A 22,108-nucleotide genomic window follows, 5' to 3' on the forward strand; every position below is an offset into this window, starting at 1 on the left:
TGTATTTCCACTCCTTTTTATTTTAACAGCGAATGCAAAGAGTTTAAGAGAGTTCTTTGAAAAAGGGAGCCACTCACAAAGAATGCACTTTTTTCTCTCATATCATCGGCTGCGTCACAGGGTCTACGTCTCATCATCAGCCTCTTCCATTGCTGTTCACAATATCAGGTAAAGCATTTGCCGTCTCATTTTCTAAAGATTTGTGTACAGTCTACAAATATATTTAAACATAGGAGAATATATAAATCTATTTACGTTTTTGTGTCATAGGTATAATGTAAAGTATGATGTATTCTATGCCAAGGTTTTGCAGTATCCCCCTCTTTACTCTTGTGAGACGCAGGGTTGTAGTTAAACCACACGGAGGCCAAGATAAAACCCCACAGACAGAAGTCGCTGAGCAGGTGTCACTGGTTTCCATCACGGCTGACCAATAGGCTACATTTACTCCCGGTTGAAGTGTTGCATGAGAAAAATGCCCCCCGGCCCGGGATTGATTTGATTGGACAGGGTAACATTGTGGATTAATTGTGTTCTCTTTTTTTATTTTTTTATTATTATTATTATTCCTCCTCTCATGATTGCAAGATATTAGACTTGTAGCGCATGATACATGCAAAAGTACTGTTAAAAGAATTAGTTCTTATTTATATGTTCATGAATTCGAGGTATTCTTGATTTGTTTTTTTCTTCTCATTCGCTATCGTTCAAAGACACATACTCGCTATTAACTGAGTATAGATATATATATATATTTTTTGCTGCTCAGTGTTTTGATTTCACACAGATGATCCTCTTTAGGATTCTAACCTGGAGGTTTTACGTCTCGGTTTAAACGGAGAGGACATTATGAGACGTGTCGAGAGGTTTAAAAGATTAGAGTTTCAAAGATTAGAGTAGAGATACTCTTAACATGTAAAGTTAATACCTAGTGGTGGTGATAGCCCTCTGTCACTGAGCGCTCTGTAAGGTCTGCCAGACACAGAATCATATCATCTGCAGTATCAGGCCACAGACTCGGCAGTGCCCCCTAGTGGCAAGACCCCCAAAGATACTGAGTAGCACAAACAGCATCCCCCCCCCCCCCCCCCCCCCCCCCCCCCCCCCCCCCCATTGTGAAATAAAACACACCCCATAGATATAGTTCATGTTTTTTTTCATTTTTTTTCAATTTTTTTTATGGTTCATTTGAGAGTACCACAAAGAAACTAAACGATGCAAGCACTTTCCCTGTGCCTCCCAACCCTCTCTTTGGCAACAATGGACTGACTAGGATGGCATTCCTACACACACACACACACACACACACAGCTATAGTAGTGTTACGACACAGTTTCAGTCTACAGACCCTTTCTCTGTTTCCCTGCCTTTGGGTTTTCTACATCCGCCCGCCGCCCTGCCGAGCAGGTGACATACTGTAGATCCTGGAGTGCGAGTTCTGATTTGTAGGCAGAGACTGTGTGTTATCTTCATGTGTGTGTGTGTGTGTGTGTGTATGTGTGTGTGTGTGTGTGTGTAGACCTGCAGAGACAGGCCGAAAAGGGAGATTCCACTGTGTATTATTTCAGGGGTGTACACCTCACGGTACATTGCACAGGTGTGTAAGACGTAAGTTGCACTGCGACATAAAAAAAAAATAAAGGAACATATTGCTCTTTTTCAAGGATAATATTAGCTTACTGTTATTCTGTACATTAAACTGACTAAAGATGATATTAAAAAAAAGAAGCAAATTACATTTATTCTTCCTAAAGTAGCCTTTTTTGGTTTCATATATATGAATATATATTACAAAAGAAAATACAGATTGTAAACTTAAGTTGTTAAACTTTGACTTCAATAAACTGAATCCTCTGCACTATGAGCCATGCTTCGTTTGTCTCATGCCTACATATAATTTGTGTTGATATCCAAGCAATATTAGACAAGAGGACATTCATTACCACCGTTACCATGTCAGCAACGGTCAGGCAAAAGTAACAATACAGTGTGTCGTCAAGTGTAACATTGAGACCTTGGATACCACCACATGTTTTACGGTCTGAAAAGCATGTGAAAACATGGCCCAGGCATAAGCATTCAAAGCAATAGAGGCCCCCAACTCCTATCACTACCCGAGGGGAGGAGGTAGAGATGGTGGAGACCTACAAGTTCCTGGGAGTACACTTGAACGATAAACTGGACTGGTCGGACAACACAGAGGCCCCTCTACAGGAAGGAAGCAGGCTGTTCTTCCTAAGGAGACTCCGGTCCTTCAACGTGTGCAATAGGCTGCTGCAGTCGTTTTACCAGTCTGTCGTTTCTGTATACTGGTGGTGGGGTAATATCAACTCAAAAGACACTAACAAACTGAACAAGCTGGTGAGGAAGGCTAGCTCCATAGTGGGAGTCAAACTGGACAATCTAGAGGTGGTGGTGGAGAGGAGAAAGAAGCTGGACGCTATCCTGGAGAACCCCTCCCATCCCCTCTATGAGGGGCCAGCCAAGATGAGGAGCACGTCCAGCAACCCCCCCCCCCCCCACACACACGCACGCACACACACACACACACACACACACACACACTCACACACTCACACACTCACACACTCACACACACACACACACACTACAAATCTCCTCGGTCAGTCCTTTGTGCCCGTAGCCATCAAGCTGACTTGATGCAAGGACTGACTTGGCCAATGGCTGGAGAACGTGAGAACTGTTAGAACTGTTAGAACTGTTGGAACTGTTTGATTCTTAATAACTAATGAACCCTGCACGGAATCTGGCACACTGTATTATCGATAGAGTATACATACTGTATGTCACACCTGTCCGGCTGACCAGACCCCCATCTTTATTTAAAAAAATATATATTTGATCTACCTTCTATTCTGATATTTTCATCCTCTATATTTTATTATAATTTCTATTAACCTGCCTGTATACCTACCCTCCCCTGTGCTACTATGATCCTGAATTCCCCTAAGGGGATCAATAAAGGAACATGTTATCTTGGATAAAGATGTCAGATAATAACAACAGGCCTACTAGAGTAACTAGTAACTACTCACCATGATGATGAAAAGGCACAAAGGGAGCCCATTATGTGTGCGCTGTGTTCAGTCAAAATACTGTAAACCGCTGTAGGATGCACACAATTGTTAAGGGGATGCAGACCAGAGAAAGACTTTTGTCTTGTTTACATCAGGGTCCCCCATTTCGATTCATAATGACATTTATGACATACACAACACACAGATATACATATATATATATATCATGACATTTATGACATACATGACATACAGGTATACAGTACTGTTACATTTGTGACATACAAGATATGCAAATATACAGTACTGTTATAAACAGAGATCCTAACAGAAAATATATACATACGAGGGGGAGGAAACTGTACATTAGGAGGGGGTGGGTGGGTGATTTGTGGAACTCCCTCTGGTATTGTGGTCGTGGTATTCACTGACCTTTGGGAAGTATTTCGACATGTACATGGGTACCTTAGTGGTGTAGTGTATCTTGTAGACCAGGTTTGATGGCCACGGATCAAATAACAAACTCAGCAAGACCAACGGCTTCTCAGTTACAGTGGGTGACAATATTGTCACAAGGAAAGATGAAATTACATACCTGGGTTCCATCCTAGAGGCAAATCTTTCCTATGACAAAATGGCATCCAATGTAATAAAAAAAGTCAACCAACAAACTAGAGTCTTGGTACCAAAGCACCTCAAAGGCACTAAAATCAAGATTACAAACATCACAAAACAAACTGGTCAGACTACTGCTTGACCTTACTCCTAAAACCCACCTCACCCCTGCCCACTTTGACAACCTAGGATGGCTTAGAGTAGACGACAGAGTACAGCAACTTGCAATGGGCCTGGTCCACAAGATACACTACACCACTCAGGTACCCATGTACATGTCGAAATACTTCCCAAAGGTCAGTGAATACCACGACCACAACACCAGAGGGAGTTCCACAAATCATGTGCAACCCAGATTCGGCACAAACAAGGGACTAAACATGTTTCGCAATTATGCCACAACAATGTGGAATGCCCTACCCACAGCCGTAAAAAAAAAAGTGAATCCCTACCCACATTCAAAACCTACGGGAGGCTGCAATTCGAAACTGGCCACCGTAAATGGCCGAACCCCACCCACCCACCCCCTCCTAATGGACAGTCTCCTCCCCACCGTATGTATTTTCTCCCACCCACCCACCCCCTCCTAATGTACAGTCTCCTCCCCATCATATGTATATATTTTCTGTTAGGATCTCTGGGTAACAATACTGTATATTTGCATATCGTATATGTCACAAATGTAACCGTACTATATACCTGTATGTCATGTATGTCCCTATGTCATAAATGTCATGATGTCATGTATGTTGTGTATGTCATAAATGGCATTATGAATTGAAAATGGGGGACCCTGATGTAAACAAGACAAACGTCTTTCTCTGGTCTGAATGCCCTTAACAATTGTGTGTATTGAGCCGTACTGTATTGTACCCATTCTGCAATCTGTTAAATAAAGTTTTCATTCATTCATTCATTCATTCATTCAGGGCTGCCAGTTATTACATTTTAGCCTCAAATGTCGTTTGCGTCTCAATACAACCTCTGATACATTTACATTTTGTCATTTAGCTGACGTTTGTATCCAAAGCAACTTACAAGTTCTGTACAACAAGTCAGCAGGAAGGGTACAACTCTTACAACTGAGTAACACTGTTCATCAAACAGTGCTGAAACTTGGGTGCTGCAGTGTTGAGTGAATAATAGTAAAGACATATTAGTATAGTAGGAAGAGTGCATGATAGTATCAGACAGTAAGAGGCGGATACTGCCTTGAGGACGAGTTCTGCGACGCTGGGACCTGATGCCTTCTTTCTGTACTTCCATAGTTCCATCGTTTGCTGGACTGCCATAGTTCTCTTCTATCGTCTGATAAACACAAACAAGTTAACAACAACAAATAGTCAGAGCTGACTGGTGATTCACTACCTTGTCTAATGTAGGCTAATGAAAATGACAAGTATTGGATTTTTGTCTGAAGGGAGCACTTTCTTCTTCCAATAGAATATAATAGAATAATAGAATCATGCCCTGTAGAAGAGCATTGTCCAAATGAGAGCAAATTTTGATGAAGTTCATAACTCCTGCCTGTAGATGGCAGTAGGCGACTTTGTCGTTGGTGACGTCTTGAGATAAGGTGCGCCCCCTTGGCTGCCTGCGACCCAACCAACCCCCGAAGAGGAACGCTGTCATGGCGGCCAAGGTGAATGTTCGATATTTCATTCTATGGCAAACATTTAATAGTCAATTGGCATATATATATACAGTACATACAAAAATAAATATGCGTGTGTTATGAATGGTAGTGGTTGTTTGAGACATATTACAGCTGACAGGAACTGAACTCTCCCCCCCATGCAGCTGTCCAGCGTGGGGGCTGCTGTTTTGCTGAGCTAGTTAGCCTGGTAACTTACCAGTTAACTTGACGTTAGCAGTCTAACGTCACAACCTAAAGTAACGTTAGGCCTACTTGTTGTACAATGTGTCCTCTTACGTTAAGTACGTAGCTTAAGGTACATGTACATGTACCCCACAACATAACCGCTATCGTACGTTATAAACAGTTAATAATGTGTTTATGTTAGTAACCAGCAGCTAACTGCACAGTTAACTTAGTACTAGTAGCCTACTTAATGCAGATGCTGTCAGATGAACGTCTTTAAATTGATGATGACACACAGGGCGACTTTCATTGGCAATGTTTCCTTCAGGACAGATTATACTTTTTACATAACGTTAGTGGGCTATTATTAATAAGCAAGAAAGACAAATAAAAACACACTCATGATAGATAAATGTTTTTTATTAAATGTTTTATTGTCCATAAATGTATTTTCTCACAATATTGCTCGTGTATCATGACCTCAATATGTCCTGATATTTAAACCAGTACATGCAGTCCTGTTGTTGGTGGTGTTGTGCCTTGATCTGACAAATACTGGACCCGACTGTACTGTAAACAAGACAAACGTCTTTCTCTGGTCTACATCCCCTTAACAATTGTGTGTATTGAGCCGTACTGTATTCTACCCATTCTGCAATCTGTTAAAAAAAATTCATTCATTCATTCGTTCACACTGTCTAGGTGGCGATGGTGGCCGTCCCGACGGTGTTTGGGTTAGCATCCATACGTGTGTATAGAGTCAGTGAGGCTCCAGTGGATGGACTTGCCCATGAAACGGTATGGCTGTTCAAGCAATTAGCAGGCCCCCACTAAGATGGTACCTCTTCCCACACACTTGAGGAGTTGTATTTAATCTGTGCACTGCATCGTATAGGCCCACTAACGTGTCTCCACCCCTCTCCCCAGCTGTCCGTGTACAACCCTGCGGCACAGCCTCAGTTTCAGTTTGTTGCAGAGAAGCCTGGAGCCCTTCAGAGTGGGCTGTGTTCCGTGAGAGGGACTGTGTTCCCCTACGTCCAGGCTGTCCAGGTAAAAGACTAGTGTTGCTGTGTTGCCCTACGTCCAAGCTGTGCAGGTAAAAGACTAGTGTTGCTGTGTTGCCCTACGTCCAGGCTGCCCAGGTAAAAGACTAGTGTTGCTGTGTTGCCCTACGTCCAGGCTGTCCAGGTAAAAGACTAGTGTTGCTGTGTTGCCCTATGTCCAGGCTGTCCAGGTAAAAGACTAGTGTTGCTGTGTTGCCCTACGTCCAGGCTGTGCAGGTAAAAGACTAGTGTTGCTGTGTTGCCCTACGTCCAGGCTGTCCAGGTAAAAGACTAGTGTTGCTGTGTTGCCCTACATCCAGGCTGTGCAGGTAAAATACTAGTGTTGCTGTGTTGCCCTACATCCAGGCTGTGCAGGTAAAAGACTAGTGTTGCTGTGTTGCCCTACGTCCAGGCTGTCCAGGTAAAAGACTAGTGTTGCTGTGTTGCCCTACAACCAGGCTGCCCAGGTAAAAGACTAGTGTTGCTGTGTTGCCCTACATCCAGGCTGCCCAGGTAAAAGACTAGTGTTGCTGTGTTGCCATACATCCAGGCTGCCCAGGTAAAAGACTAGTGTTGCTGTGTTGCCATACATCCAGGCTGCCCAGGTAAAAGACTAGTGTTGCTGTGTTGCCCTACATCCAGGCTGCCCAGGTAAAAGACTAGTGTTGCTGTGTTGCCATACATCCAGGCTGCCCAGGTAAAAGACTAGTGTTGCTGTGTTGCCATACATCCAGGCTGCCCAGGTAAAAGACTAGTATTACAGACAATCGCAACATATGTTTCTGCTGGTGTTTCAGACATGACCACACACACACACACACACACACACACACACACACACACACACACACACACACACACACACACATATACATACACACACACACACACACACACACACACACACACACACACACACACACACACACACACACACACACACACACGCCCCTAGGGGTGGGAATCACCAGAGGCCCCACAATACGATATTAGCACGATACTAGTCACAATATTGTTTTTTCACGATATTGGGATTTATTAACGGAAAACTGTGTTAACATCAGCAATACAAATGTATATATGCATCATCTATTTTATCTAATGAGATAAAGTTTTCAGTCTGTTCACCTCATTCCAAGGTACAACGGTAAAGCACAGTAGAGTTCAGGAGAAAATGGGAAGGGGCCCTCGTGGTGGCAGATCCGTGCAGCTCTTTATACTGCTGTTTCTAGGAGATTCCACAATGGCTTAACAACTGTGAATGATTGAAACTTCAGTCTCAAACTGACATTAATGTTAGCCTAAATCCTTTTCAATGTCGCCCCGCTGGACAGTTCTATTCTCTGCCGGTGAACGGTGCTTGTCATCATTGTAATGCTGTTGTCCTGTGCTCTTCGCAGGGTGCCTGTGTCTCCGTGAAAAGTGGCACGATTAATCTGTACCACGCAGGCCAGGGTGAGTCAACGGTCTTGTCACCGCACTTCTTTTTTTCACCAACCAAGATTCTCCAGAGTCAGACAAGAAGATAGAAACCAAGCTATCTGTCTCCATGATAGCCTAGCTTAGCAACGAATGGAAGTGGACACAGACCACTAGCCTACTGTAGCTTAAAACTCCAGGAGAGGTGTTTTTGGCCACCAGCTAGGCTAGCCAGTCCGTATCCGCTTTCAGTATAGCTTGCAGCCGGATAGCTCTCTACTGAATGCACAGAGTGGAGATTGGTATCTTATCTTCTTGTCTGACTCTGGAGAAGACTGTAAGCTCATTTCCCATAATGTTGACGTGTTCCTTTAACATTGCTAACACGTCAACACGGCGGTGCCGGCCACCTACATATCAAATAAGAGAGCTGTGTGTGTCATCTATCTGAATCTCTTTTCAGGTTTTAGCGTTGCAGTAATGTTTGTGCCTAACTTAGTCATCTCACAGAATGTAAATCTGTCCTGTAGGTAGTTGCCACAGAGTCTCGGTTCGATACAGAGAGCGGAAGACAATCTGCGAAGTGAGCCCAGAGTGTTTTATACTGTCAGACACAAGGTTACACAGGAAAGAAAGATGTTTGGTCATGTCAGGCATAGGGATGCACGATAATTATCGGGCCGATATCAGCAATTATGACGTCATCCCGATAAACTCGATAACGTTATTGATAGCTCCGATAACATATAATAAATTTTTTGGTTAAAAGAAATCCGGTGTGGGTGGATTTGGATGAAGGGCGCTTGTTTTTATTATAGCCTCCTCCCGTTTTGCCAGTACTGTGGTAAAACTGATAGCGTGTGGTTTAGGAACAGGGAGTTTTTCACAAATCCAGCGCTCCCTTTCTTGGCTGTGACGTAGTCACGTTACATTCGGAGACAGACAGTCGATCTGCCAATTACGTCCCACGGCTTGCACCCACCTCTTCTTCTTACCACCAATCAGAAGCTCTCGTTCGTTTATTTACCTCCGGATTGTCAGCCATTACTCTACTCGGAGCTAACGTTATCTCCCCGCCAGCCACATTGACAAGTACCAGCGCTTATACATTACTGGCAAATGTCTTGTTGCACTTGTGGCAACGAGCGTTATCAGCATCGACTTTAGTAAAATAGACCCAGACTTTTGAACATTTCGTTCTGTCCGCCATTATGAGAGCAGAGCTGTCTGTACTCCAGCGCAGCACCCGTGTGAGTGTGTGTGTGTGTGTGTGTGTGAGTGTGTGTGTGTGTGTGTGGGAGGGGAAGAGAGGAGAGAGCAGGCAGGCCGCTCGCTCCCCGCGCAGGCAGAGAGACACAGAGGCAGGAGAGATAGACAACGGCCAACAAGATTAGTTTGCGACGTTTAAATTCCTCAAAAAAAACCTCCATAATTTCTCGAGTACCGATAGCAGTACCGATGACGTCGGAGCTTATAAATACTACTACAAAAAAAAAAAAATTTTGATAAAAAAAAAATATATATATATATATATATATACAGTTAAAAAAAATATTATAATACAATAAATATCGGCTTGAGGAGCATAAAGTTATCGGTATCGGTGTCAAAAAATCAATATCGTGCATCCCTACTCAGGCATTTCTAAGAGAACAATGTGGAAATGCAGTCATGAGACGGTGTCTGGCTATTTCTCTAGCTATGTCAGAGGTTCCAAGGTACTTGAAAATGACTGGCTATGTGAAGTGAAACCCAGAGTCATGGGTAACCCTGAGCTAATTTTATACAGTAACTCAGTAAGAGAATGAAGTTATCCTGGGGAGTGCAGTGCATCATGGAAAGAGATAAGCTGCACCTGGGCCTAGATATAATTTAAGACATTTTGTTATGGGAGACTGACCAAACATTATGTGTGTACGCTAGAGAATGTATGCCCAGTAAGCTGGTTTATTACAAAGAATTGTAATAGGGATGGACATATAATATTTTCTATAACCGAATCAAAATGAGAATGCTTTGAGATTCAAGTCTTTGAGATTTCTTTTTTTGGTAACTGGTTGTATTAACTGTTGCTGATTATGGTCTGTTCCCAGATGTGTACCATTACTTGAGGGACCCGCCCCCTGGTTTCCTCCCCAGGGTGGGCTGCATCACCATGACTGGCCTGCTGGGGGCGTTCCTGGCACGGAAAGGTAACTGAAGCACTGCTCATAACTACTCAATCACACACAAAATATATGGGTACTGGTCTTTCACTATGGGGTACTGGTCTTTCACTATGGGGTACTGGTCTTTCACTATGCATACTGGTCTTTCACTATGGGGTACTGGTCTTTCACTATGGGGTACTGGTCTTTCACTATGGGTACTGGTCTTTCACTATGGGGTACTGGTCTTTCACTATGGGGTACTGGTCTTTCACTATCGGTACTGGTCTTTCACTATGGGTACTGGTCTTTCACTATGGGGTACTGGTCTTTCACTATGGGTACTGGTCTTTCACTATCGGTACTGGTCTTTCACTATGGGTACTGGTCTTTCACTATGGGGTACTGGTCTTTCACTATGGGTACTGGTCTTTCACTATGGATACTGGTCTTTCACTGTGGGTACTGGTCTTTCACTATGGGTACTGGTCTTTCACTATGGGTACTGGTCTTTCACTATGGGTACTGGTCTTTCACTGTGGGTACTGGTCTTTCACTATGGGTACTGGTCTTTCACTATGGGGTACTGGTCTTTCACTGTGGGTACTGGTCTTTCACTATGGGGTACTGGTATTTCACTATGGGTACTGGTCTTTCACTATGGGTACTGGTCTTTCACTGTGGGTACTGGTCTTTCACTATGGGTACTGGTCTTTCACTGTGGGTACTGGTCTTTCACTGTGGGTACTGGTCTTTCACTATGGGTACTGGTCTTTCACTATGGGTACTGGTCTTTCACTGTGGGTACTGGTCTTTCACTATGGGTACTGGTCTTTCACTATGGGTACTGGTCTTTCACTGTGGGTACTGGTCTTTCACTATGGGTACTGGTCTTTCACTATGGGTACTGGTCTTTCACTGTGGGTACTGGTCTTTCACTATGGGTACTGGTCTTTCACTGTGGGTACTGGTCTTTCACTATGGGGTACTGCCAGGTCTTTCACTATGGGTACTGGTCTTTCACTATGGGTACTGGTCTTTCACTATGGGTACTGGTCTTTCACTATGGGTACTGGTCTTTCACTATGAGTACTGGTCTTTCACTGTGGGTACTGGTCTTTCACTATGGGTACTGGTCTTTCACTATGGGGTACTGGTCTTTCACTGTGGGTACTGGTCTTTCACTGTGGGTACTGGTCTTTCACTGTGGGTACTGGTCTTTCACTATGGGTACTGGTCTTTCACTGTGGGTACTGGTCTTTCACTATGCGGTACTGGTCTAAAAGTCTAACACAATGAACCTACACAATGATTGTGGTCGCGGGCGAGTGCTCTCACTACTAGACTAACCCACCCACCCACTCTGATACAAACACAGCAATTCTATGATGATGGTTAGTTTTAACAGTTATGGTTAACTCATTCACTGTCAACGACGAGTATAATCGTTATTGGCCGCCAATCGTTGGACGCCAACAACGAGTATACTCGTTATTTGATCGTTATTTCTTTTATTCGCTATTTCCATTCATAATCCATCCATGAAGGCTAGTGTTAGGGAATGAGTCTGAGATAGCAAAAGTCCAATACCGCCGCCTGGTGGTATGCGGCTGATGTTGCACTTCCTTTGAGACTCTGTGTATGATGAAATGCCTCCGGGCGGACTTTTCTAGTAACCTGGATCAAGGGCTTCACCCGATTGCATTGAATTGCTTTCGGGACCCCGATTCCTTATTCTGTGGTGGGTTATGTCGTGGGCCAAATGGACATACGATCTACCAGATGGCAATCAAATAATTGGAATATTCTTTTTGGAATCCCACCGGCCACAGGTAAGAGCAATTTAATGTCAATTTCAGCTTGATTGTGCCTTGTTTTCATAGTCATCGCCCTGATCAGCGTACGTTGTTGTACTAACGAATGCCGTTATTGACAATCAATTAATCATAAAGCGGGAATGTATGGATGGAAAAATTATTTATTTTTCACATCTTGAACGATGGATACTCTGTCAAATGGGCCATAGTATTGTATCCATAGCTATAATATAGAACAGTTATAGCCCTGCACACAAGGTGAGCGACTCCATTGGTTTAATGCGTGGCAGCACATAGCCATATCCCATTCCCAGCGTGGCAGAGAAAGAGTTAAGATATAAAGTTAGGGTTTTGTTAGTTTCAGGTAACGGTATGGTATCAGAAAAGTGTCTCGGTAGTCTTGAGGTAAAGGCACTTGCCTCCCATGCGACTGTCCTGGGTTTGTTTTCCAGCAGGGAGCTCAAACGTTTTCTGAAAATGTTAAAATTTTAACAATTTTAAATATGTAATAATAATATATGTAATTATTTGTATTACGTACACAATGTACATTTTAGTAAATATGTCAATATATTTTTGGGGGGGAAAAGCAATACTTTTATTCCGGACCTTTCTAAAACCTCTGTGGATGTATTAAAAAATTATGTATATGTTATCTATAGTACCTTTTTAAATTGGTCATTGATTGTTTATGTGGTATTTATATATATTTATTTTAATTATCTTTTAAAAGTATCGATTTTGCCACGGTGTAGGCATGCCTGGCATGGCATAGTTTTTTAAAGTATAGTTTTTTCCTCTGCTCAGATTCAATACCCAACCTGTGGGGAGTAGGGTATTGTTTGAATTTGATTGATTCTGGGGGCAAAACCGATACTGTATTACTGATGCAGTGCCCAGGCACTGTGTGTGTATATGTGTGATTAGTTGTTACCATAGAAACGGCCCACGACATACAGCCGGGTGTTTGTCCTGCACTGAATGTTCTGATCTTATCCCGACGCGTTTCTGATATACTTGTCAAATGCATGATGAATGGATTTATTTTCAGGGTGCTTGTCTAACTGCCCTACAATGTTGACATTATCTAATTTTAACACTATGCACCTGCTAGACACACACACACACACACACACACACACACACACACACTCTGGCACTAATGCACTGCCATCAAATATGCCTCCACTATGTGACCCAGGGTATTTGAGGCCATAAAAGGTATTCAAAAGTCTTACATTTCATTTACACATGTATACAATTTTTGGGGGGGCAGCCCGGCTGTCTGGAGATGAAATAATGTTACATTTATGAAATGGTCTTACAGTATATTCAAGTGGGGCTACCGGGAGCTTGGTGTGTCTGGCGAGAGCTTGTATGGGACATGTAAGAATTTGAATTGGCGCACAAGTGCAGCCACTAGTTCATTGTCGCTACGTGTTTAAAATTACCTCTAAGGGGTATTCAAAAAAATACGAAAAAAAAAAAAAAAAACTACCCATTGTATTATGTATTGCTCCACGGACATAACAATGCACAGTAATATACCCAATGCTTAATGCGTATTGTCAGTCAAAACAGTCAGTTGCCATTTGGAATAATTACACTACCTCCAGTCTGCTCAGCTACAGTTCTCCGCTCATGGAATAGCATGTCTGTATCAATACTAAGTCTATGAACGCTACGCAAATTGGGCAACATGATGTTGGCACAATTTGGAAATGCACAAACGCAAACCGCTGTTTTTATCTTTTAGATAACGCTAAGTGGTACGCTCTCATGCTCCACAGTTGACCAGCTGTGTCAGTGGCACAAACGAGCACTTTTGATGATTGCAATTTTTACAATTACAAATCGAGTACCCTCAAAAACGCCTCGAGTTAAATTGAAACGGCGAGTACTCAATTACTTAGGCCCATCCCTAGCCTGGATGTTGATTTCTTACCATCTGGAAAGCCCCCTATGACTGCAGCAGCCTTCTGAGGTCCAACATAGGGCAGTCTGAGCTGTGTTGAGTCTGTCTCATCTCTTCTGTTCTTCCCGCCTTGTGTCAGGGTCTCGTTGGCAGAGGGTAGCGGTCCCTCTGGCCATGATGAGTGGAGGGGTGTCCGTGTGCTACCCCGCCCAGACAGTGGCCGTGCTCAAGGTAACGCACTCTTTGGAAAACAGAGTCTGCGAATTAGCGGACAGACATTAACAGACAGATAATACAATAAAGAGGTAGAATAAGATAAAATGAAATATGAACTAAGTTAAGCACAATAGAATAGAATATAATTATGAAATAAAATAAAATATAGGCCAGGGCTGTACAACTGTAAATAAAGAGGTAGAATAAAATGATACAGCCCTGGCCTATATTTAATTTTATTTCATAATTATATTCTATTGTGCTTAACTTAGTTCATATTTCATTTTTTATCTTACTCCACCTCTTTATTGTATTATCTGTCTGTTAATGTCTGTCCACTAATGTCGCACCGAAAAACGACCAAAGCAAATTCCTTGTATGTGAAAACTACTTGGCCTTTTTTATTCTGATTCTGATTCTGAATACATCCAGGGCAATTCTCAGGTATATTAGGCTACGATCATAATGACGTTGGGATGCACCTCTTTTTCCACATACAGTCATAAACTTGTAAGTGTTGGCCGATGGCGAATATCGACTCGATTCATCACATACTGAACGGTATAGACTTAGACCATTAGTTTGGGGCCGTTGGGACAAAAATTATTGAGATCTATATACGGTAGTCAAGTTTTCTCCATTAGAGAGATCTAACATCTTGTGTTAAAATTACAAAACACAAAGGCGGTGTTACAGGTTCTAAGATTATAAAAAATAAGGTTCTCATTGAAAGGATTTCTAGCCAAATTAGAGAGAACTTGGAGACTTTATCACCCACTCACAGACCCTGATACTTACAGAGGAGTGATGTGGGCCTGAGCTACAGCTACTCCCGCTCCTTTTCTGTTTTATTTTCTGTTTATTATTTGTTTTTGCTTTGATTGTACTGTAGTGTTAGTTGTTAATATGTAATGTTTTCTTTTTTCGTGTTTTAGGAATATGGGGGAGGTGGGTGTTCTGGGATTAAGGGTGGGTGGGTGGGGAGGGCAGGTGAGTTGGGGTGGGAGTGTTTTGACTCTGTTTTAGCCTGGTATCGGCCCAGTATCCGGTACCGGTATTGACATGGGTTCATTCACACTCAGGTGACGGGTAAGAAGCTGTACGCTGCAGGCCAGAGGAGTGGCTCCGCTGTCTCATCTCTCTTCACCCCCAAACCAAAGGAGAAAGCTGCCCCAGAGCCACAAGTAAACAAACTACAAGGACCACTCACGCTTCTCCAACCTTACAAGTTCACAGATAAGCGTCTTCCTGCTAACTAACTAACTAACTCTGTTCCTCTTTGTTCTCTATTGCTAGTCCACCCCGTTGCCAAAGCCAGATTCTCCAGTGGCGGAGGAGGCGCTACCCACCCCGTGCCAAGACCCAGAGACCCCCCTCACCTCAGCGAGCCCAGATCAGGCCACGCCCGTCACAGAGGCAGAACCTGTTCCAGCTGAAGAGCCTCCCGTCGTAGAGGAGACCTCGACACCTGGCCAGCTCCCTGCAGGTACTTCACACACACTCCAGACATGTTGTGCCTACAACTAGGGGTGCGCCGTATCACAGAATATTTAGAAATGTGGACGGTAATGGTATATATCACGGTATATTTGTTTTTCATATAATAATAATAATAATAATAATAATAATAATAATAATAATAATAATAATAATAATAATAATAATAATAATAAAAAATGCTTTAGGAGCAGTACAAAACTCTAGGATGGTAACAATTTATTCCGAATACACACACACGAGAGGGAGAAAGGCTTATAGCTAACTTAACTCAATGGAGGCCAAAGCCGAGATATGTCGGTTAACTCGCCAGCGGTTGGGCGCCAGACCCGAGATTTCTCGGGTTTTGGTTGTTTATTCCTTTATTCGATATTTTTATTCATTATTCATCCAGGGACCTTGGTGTTATCATAGGGAATGAGTCTGAGATCGCCAAAGTGCAATACCGGTGCACATCCAGCTAGATGGCGGTATCGAGCACCCTTTGTAACCTTGTATCTTGGCCTGTGTAATGGCCAAATGTCTCCGGTCTCACTTTTCCTTGTCGGCCGAGTGGAGCGGTTCTCCCGGTTCCATTGAAGCGCGTCAAATATCCCCGATCCATATGTTGTGGTGGGTTATGCCGTGGACCAAATGGACATCGGATGTACCAGATGGCGATTAAACAATTGGAATATTATTTTTGGAATACTCCCGATCACAGGTAAGGACTATCTGACGTCAATTTTAGCTTGATCCTGCAATGCTTTTATACCGATTGGGCTGATAAGCTTTTTTAGTGTTCAATACGAATGCCATTACTGACAATCAAATAATCAGAAACGACCCCCCCCCCCTACCCCTTCATGCATTCATGATGAAAGAACCATAATACCTATGACATACTGTAGATGTGATTTGGGAATAGTAGTGTGTACAGGCAAGAAACGGCAACGTCTATAGTAGGATTGACGTATAAGGCTATAACTCAGCATTTCGGGAATGACCCCAGACCGCTCTAAAACCATACTTATATTCACCACGGTATAACACGGGAACGTATGGAACATACAGGGAACCATTGAACATACAGAGGGAGCGAGAGATAGAGAGAGAGTATGGAGCTCAGCAGCCCCTCCCATTCCTCACTGTTTGCGCTGGAGCTTGCTAATATGAAACTAACTTCACCAACGTCCCTCCGCTGTGAACAGCTCCAGGATTAGTTTAATTGTTTTGAGAGCCACTTAGTTGAGATTAGCAGCTAACGTAAATTTAGGTCATTGAGCATGGAATTTGTAATGCCCTTCCACCGTTTGGAAAATGACTCGGCTAGCGATGTTGTTGTTTTTCATTTAGCACCACCTGTGGAGAGAGTGCTTGTGTGCATCTGACAACAACTCTCACTCCACATTGCTTGCAGATAATAATTTTTAAACCCAAACCACATCCAGATCATGGACGAAGCGTCTTTCTTTTGACCTAATCCTTCTTTATTGTTTGTATCGGGAGCTCCCACATCACGCTCGCCGCCTCCATCTCGCCATGAATCATTCTTTAGTAGCCAATAATGGGCCAACCATCTTCTTGACAACTTTCGTCTTCCACAAACTAGTTTATTATCTTTTAATGGCATTGTTCACTAGCTTTGTGTGTTACATTTGTAAATGTGAAAAAGTATTTTTACATTCAAAGAGCCTAAAAGTAGCCTTCTACCGGCACATCTGGTAAGAGTAAAATCTCTACCGTGGCACGGATTTCTACTGGTATACCGGTTCAACTGTTATACCGCCCTGCCCTACCTAACTGATTCTGGGTTGTTTCCTCTCTGGTCCAGAGTCGGTAGAGGAATCTGTACCAGCTGAGGCTGCTGCTATCCCTGCGGTCATAGAGGAGGCTCCACCACAGTCACCAGAGGCTCCCTCTACCTCAGAGTCTGCTGCACCCGAGCCGCCACCTGCTCCCGTCGAAGACGAGCTGACGCCCCCACCTGCAGGTACCATGGACCTTGATCTCTCTCTTTTACACACACACTTCCACATATTCATACTTCCATATTCCAATTTGTTTGCGGTCTACTGGTCTTGCGTAGCCATTCCTCTCCACACTACCTAAATGGGGGACCCTGATGTAAACAAGACGAAAGTCTTTCTCTGGTCTGCATCCCCTTAACAATTGTGTGTATTGAGCTGTACTGTACTGTACCCATTCTGCAATCTGTTAATAACATTTTCAATCAATCAAAACCTTAGCGCTGTGCCAGCGCCGGAGAGAGGTCTGGCTGAACCTGTTAGCATTCCGGTATAGGGGAAAAAACACTCTAGCTTGTTTGTATTTCTATATACCAATCACAATCATCCTGGGCGACGCTAAGCAGCGACGGTGCCCTTGCAAAATAGTGTCTCAGAGGAAGGGGAGGAGAATTCCAACTGAAATAGTTGGCCAATGACAGCTTATACCCACAGTCTCATGGCGCCAATCCAGACTAACTAATGTGCTGCTGTAACTCTTCTGTCCTCTGTATGTTGTCCTCTGCTGTCCGGAGACAGTAGTGGAATCTGTACCGGCTGAGTCTGCTCCTGTTGTAGAGGAGCCACCTGTACCAGCCGAGTCCGAGTCTGCCCCTGCAGCTGTTGTAGAGGAGCCACCTGTACCGTCCGAGTCTGAGTCTGCTCCTGTTGAAGAGGAGCCACCTGTACCGACTGAGTCTGCTCCTGTTGAAGAGGAGCCACCTGTACCAGCCGAGTCTGAGTCTGCTCCTGCTGCTGTTGAAGAGGAGCCACCTGTACCAGCCGAGTCTGAGTCTGCTCCTGCTGCTGTTGAAGAGGAGCCACCTGTACCAGCCGAGTCTGAGTCTGAGTCTGCTCCTGCTGCTGTTGAAGAGGAGCCACCTGTAACGGCAGCAGGTAGTGTGTGGATGTTGATTTCTCTGTTAAACACACACACACACACATGCACCACAGTCCCTATTAGTTTACCTTGGTCTGATGTGTTGCTGTATTCTCCTCTCTTGCAGTGGAAGCCTCTGAGCCTCCACCCTCCCCTGTCGTAGAGGAGCCACTAGCCCCAGCAGCAGGTACTGTGCACATCCATCTCTCTCTTTTGCACCATGGATTTATAATAAAACACAAGATACTTGTGCCCTAATGCTAAGGATAAGCGCTTAATGAAGAAACCCACTCCCAAAAATAAAGTCTAACATGCCTATCCATACTATGGAATTATACACTACAACTGTATTACGTGGCCCATAATGGCCCCCAAATGGCATTGCCAACTTCAGTACCCCATCCATTTGCCTTCGACTGTAATTCCCCCCCCCCCCCCCCCCTTTGTCCTCTTTATATTGTCCTCGCCTGTTCAGAGACCGTAGTAGAATCTGTAGTAGAATCTGTACCGGCTGAGCCCACTCCTGAGGAGCCCTCGGCCCCAGCAGTGGTAGAGTCTGCCCCGGAAGAAACCACTGCTCCTCCCCCGGAAGAAACCCCTGCTCCAGAGGGACCCTCTGCTCCTCCTGCCCCAGAGGAATCCCCTGCTCCTGCCCCAGAGGAAACCCCTGCTCCTGCCCCAGAGGAAAGCCCTGCTCCTGCCCCGGAAGAAACCCCTGCTCCAGAGGAACCCTCTGCTCCTCCTGCCCCAGAGGAAACCCCTGCTCCTGCCCCAGAGGAAACCCCTGCTCCTGCCCCAGAGGAAAGCCCTGCTCCTGCCCCGGAAGAAACCCCTGCTCCAGAGGAACCCTCTGCTCCTCCTGCCCCAGAGGAAACCCCTGCTCCCGGGGAGGATTCAACCCCAACGACGGGTAACGTTCCCATGGATATTCATTCAGCTTTCACACAAACGCACCAAGGTTTCCGCTAGAAAAAACTGTGCCGGTCCATGTGTCCAGGAAGCGTTCTATGTCCTGGACAAATGGGAGAAATTCTGGTCAAATAGTATCTGTTTATTGAGCTTATTGCAGTAACGTTATACCTGATATTTAATATGTATTGTCAATCAAAACAGTCACAGTGCAGCCTGGATGGCTTGAGTATTTTCTTAGCACAACAGCTAGTAGCCACAACTTAAGTGTGTCAGTCCATATCAAAGGCCTATGAACTTTACATAATGTAGGCGACATGTTGTTGACACAATTTTGAAATGCACAAATGCAAATCATTGGTCCTCATTCTCGAACGAACATATGTAAAAGTTACCAAGGAATTCCTTCGTAACTCGATTTACCTACTTATTTGGCATTCTCGGAACGGTTTTATATTGTAAATTCGTTGTAGGATTTACGAACGTGAAAACGATGGCACTCCTGTGTTTGCTGCTCCTGGTGCGTGACCCCAGTAACTCATGGCCCTGTGGAAGCGGGTTGGACCGCTCACACCAGCCACAGTGCAGAGCTCCACGGCCGGCTCGCCCTCTGCAGCCCTCGTGTCGCCTTATACCAGATTTAAAAACCATCAAAACTGGAAAAACAAACACGTTATTACAATTGTTGGGATCGGATGTTCTTTGTCAACTAAATTGAGAGAGAGACAGAATGGTTTAAAATCATATATTTAAATTGTCCAAGGGGCTCTTGATTTTTAAGGTATCTTGTAGATAATTCCAAGTGGTCGGAGCAAAGAAACTACAACAAGTGTGACTGAGTAACTTGACCTGCTGCTGCCTGTCCTCTCTTCTCCTCCAGGGGACTCTAGTTTCCAGGCCGACCCGGCTCTGATGGACTTCGGCCAGTCGCACCCCGATGATGCTGACCTGTACAGCACCCACTGAGCCCAGGAGAAACCCTACAGCAGCACTGTCATCTTGCATCCGTCACCAAAACGTCAAATTATGTAAAGATCCAGGAACCATTATCATTTACTCTAGTTATTTTTACCATAACCATTACCTTTGTCATGTCACAAAGTAGCAACATTTCCATTTCTACTCCTACTGAAAGTGATATATACCCAGTTTATGAATGCCTCAGGCTTTGTTATAGCTGCCTTTCAGAGGCTATTCCATTTTTTGTAATTGCAGTATTGATTCAGGAGCACAGCGTTTCCCCTGCTGGTTGCAAGGTTGCTTTGTGGCGGTGCGGGTTAAATACATAGTTATTAGTGGAAGATATTATACGTACCTCACAAGAAGCACTGATAATGTGGTGTTGGGGAAGTTATTGTGATGCGCCGCCAAAAGATTATCTGTGTGGGGAAACACTGCAGTGTGTAGAAGGTCACAGGGAGGCCTTAAGGTAACATACAGCTTCTGAGACATACACCCATAACTGTTTACAAATCTCTTAACGTACGTAGGCTACTGATGACAGAGTTATGTAGCTTTCTCCCGGTTGATGTCTTTAAAAAAAAGTATGTAATTGGGATTTTGTGTTATAGCTTTTTTCAATCATTGATGGCAGTGTTTTTATTTATTGTAAATCGGCCCCACTGCGTTTCAGTTGCTGAAGACGCGCCGTCAATGTGCTTCTGAAGATTATGGTGAAAATCTGGAGTTGTGTTGTGTGCCACTTTGTGAAATCAAGCACTTTGTGTCCTCTGGTTTTTGGGTTATTCCAAATAAAAGTATATTTTTCATGTAAATGTGTGTTTTTGTTCCAATGACATGATGGTGTTGGTTCTCATGCAGGACATTAATCATAATCATAATCAACTTTATTTATATAGCACATTTACAACAGTTGTGATTGTACCAAATTGCTTCACAGATAAAAGCATAGAGCAAAAGAAAATACATATACTAAATATAATAGTGCAAATACAAATAAGTGCATGTATTATAGTTTAAGTTTATAGGTATATATTATGGTATTGGTTCTTCTCATGACATGGTGGTGTTGGTTCCCATGCAGGACAAAGGAAGTCTTAGGACACAGCCTTATCCCAGTCCACGTATTTTACCCCAAAAATCAACTCGCAACAACAAAAACCTCAATTATGTTCTGAAAGGGAGAAATACAAATCTCTTATCATCCTACCAAAAACACCTTTGCAGCCATGACAATACTGACATGTCAGTGACCATGCAGGCCTACATTGTAAAACAACACAGTATATCAGTGATGACACTGATCATTGTATGGTTTGGTTTATTCTTAATCCCAGAGGGGAAACATGAATACAAATACACAAACAAGAAACAATAACATACAGTACAAGTTACATAACAGTGAGAAGAGAGCCTCAACACGGCTACATTTATGATTTTTATTAGGATCCCCATTAGCTGATGCAAAACCTCAGCTACTCTTCCTGGGGTCCACACATAACATATAAACATGACGACAGCAACCAAGTGGTATTAAAAATCAAAAAGATTATATACTTTCTATGAAACATATTACTATACATAACGCATTCCTAATCATGGAATCATACATAGTACAATATACATTACATAACTATTAATATGCACTCAATTCACAAGCAGTGAGAAACCATAAACATATACTGTAAATACTTACCACCTATTTGTATAGGCTACTAATATTCCTGTCACTAAAAATAAAAGTAACTGGTTATTTGTTATGTATGTCTAAATGTGCAGCATGTGTTTACAGGCGTAGGGCTGTTAGATGTTCTTTCAGTTGTCTTTTAAAGCTTGTTTTAGTTT

The 22,108-nt window shown here is 43.5% G+C and overlaps 1 protein-coding gene across 1 annotated transcript; it reads left to right on the plus strand.

The window, feature by feature from the left end:
- Window positions 1–5,239: 5,239 nt before the first annotated feature.
- apool (apolipoprotein O-like) lies at window positions 5,240–21,078 on the plus strand. Its single transcript, XM_084331679.1, has 13 exons — window positions 5,240–5,295; window positions 6,178–6,273; window positions 6,403–6,525; window positions 7,919–7,973; window positions 10,031–10,129; window positions 13,956–14,047; window positions 15,115–15,216; window positions 15,329–15,518; window positions 17,343–17,501; window positions 18,055–18,411; window positions 18,522–18,581; window positions 18,870–19,304; window positions 20,184–21,078. Exons 1-13 carry the CDS (start codon window positions 5,284–5,286, stop codon window positions 20,267–20,269), a joined length of 1,866 nt encoding a protein of 621 aa, XP_084187805.1. The 5' UTR covers window positions 5,240–5,283; the 3' UTR covers window positions 20,270–21,078.
- Window positions 21,079–22,108: the final 1,030 nt, after the last annotated feature.

Source organism: Notolepis coatsorum (assembly GCF_963971535.1).
Source record: "Notolepis coatsorum genome assembly, chromosome: 16".
Taxonomy (NCBI): Eukaryota; Metazoa; Chordata; class Actinopteri; order Aulopiformes; family Paralepididae; genus Notolepis; species Notolepis coatsorum.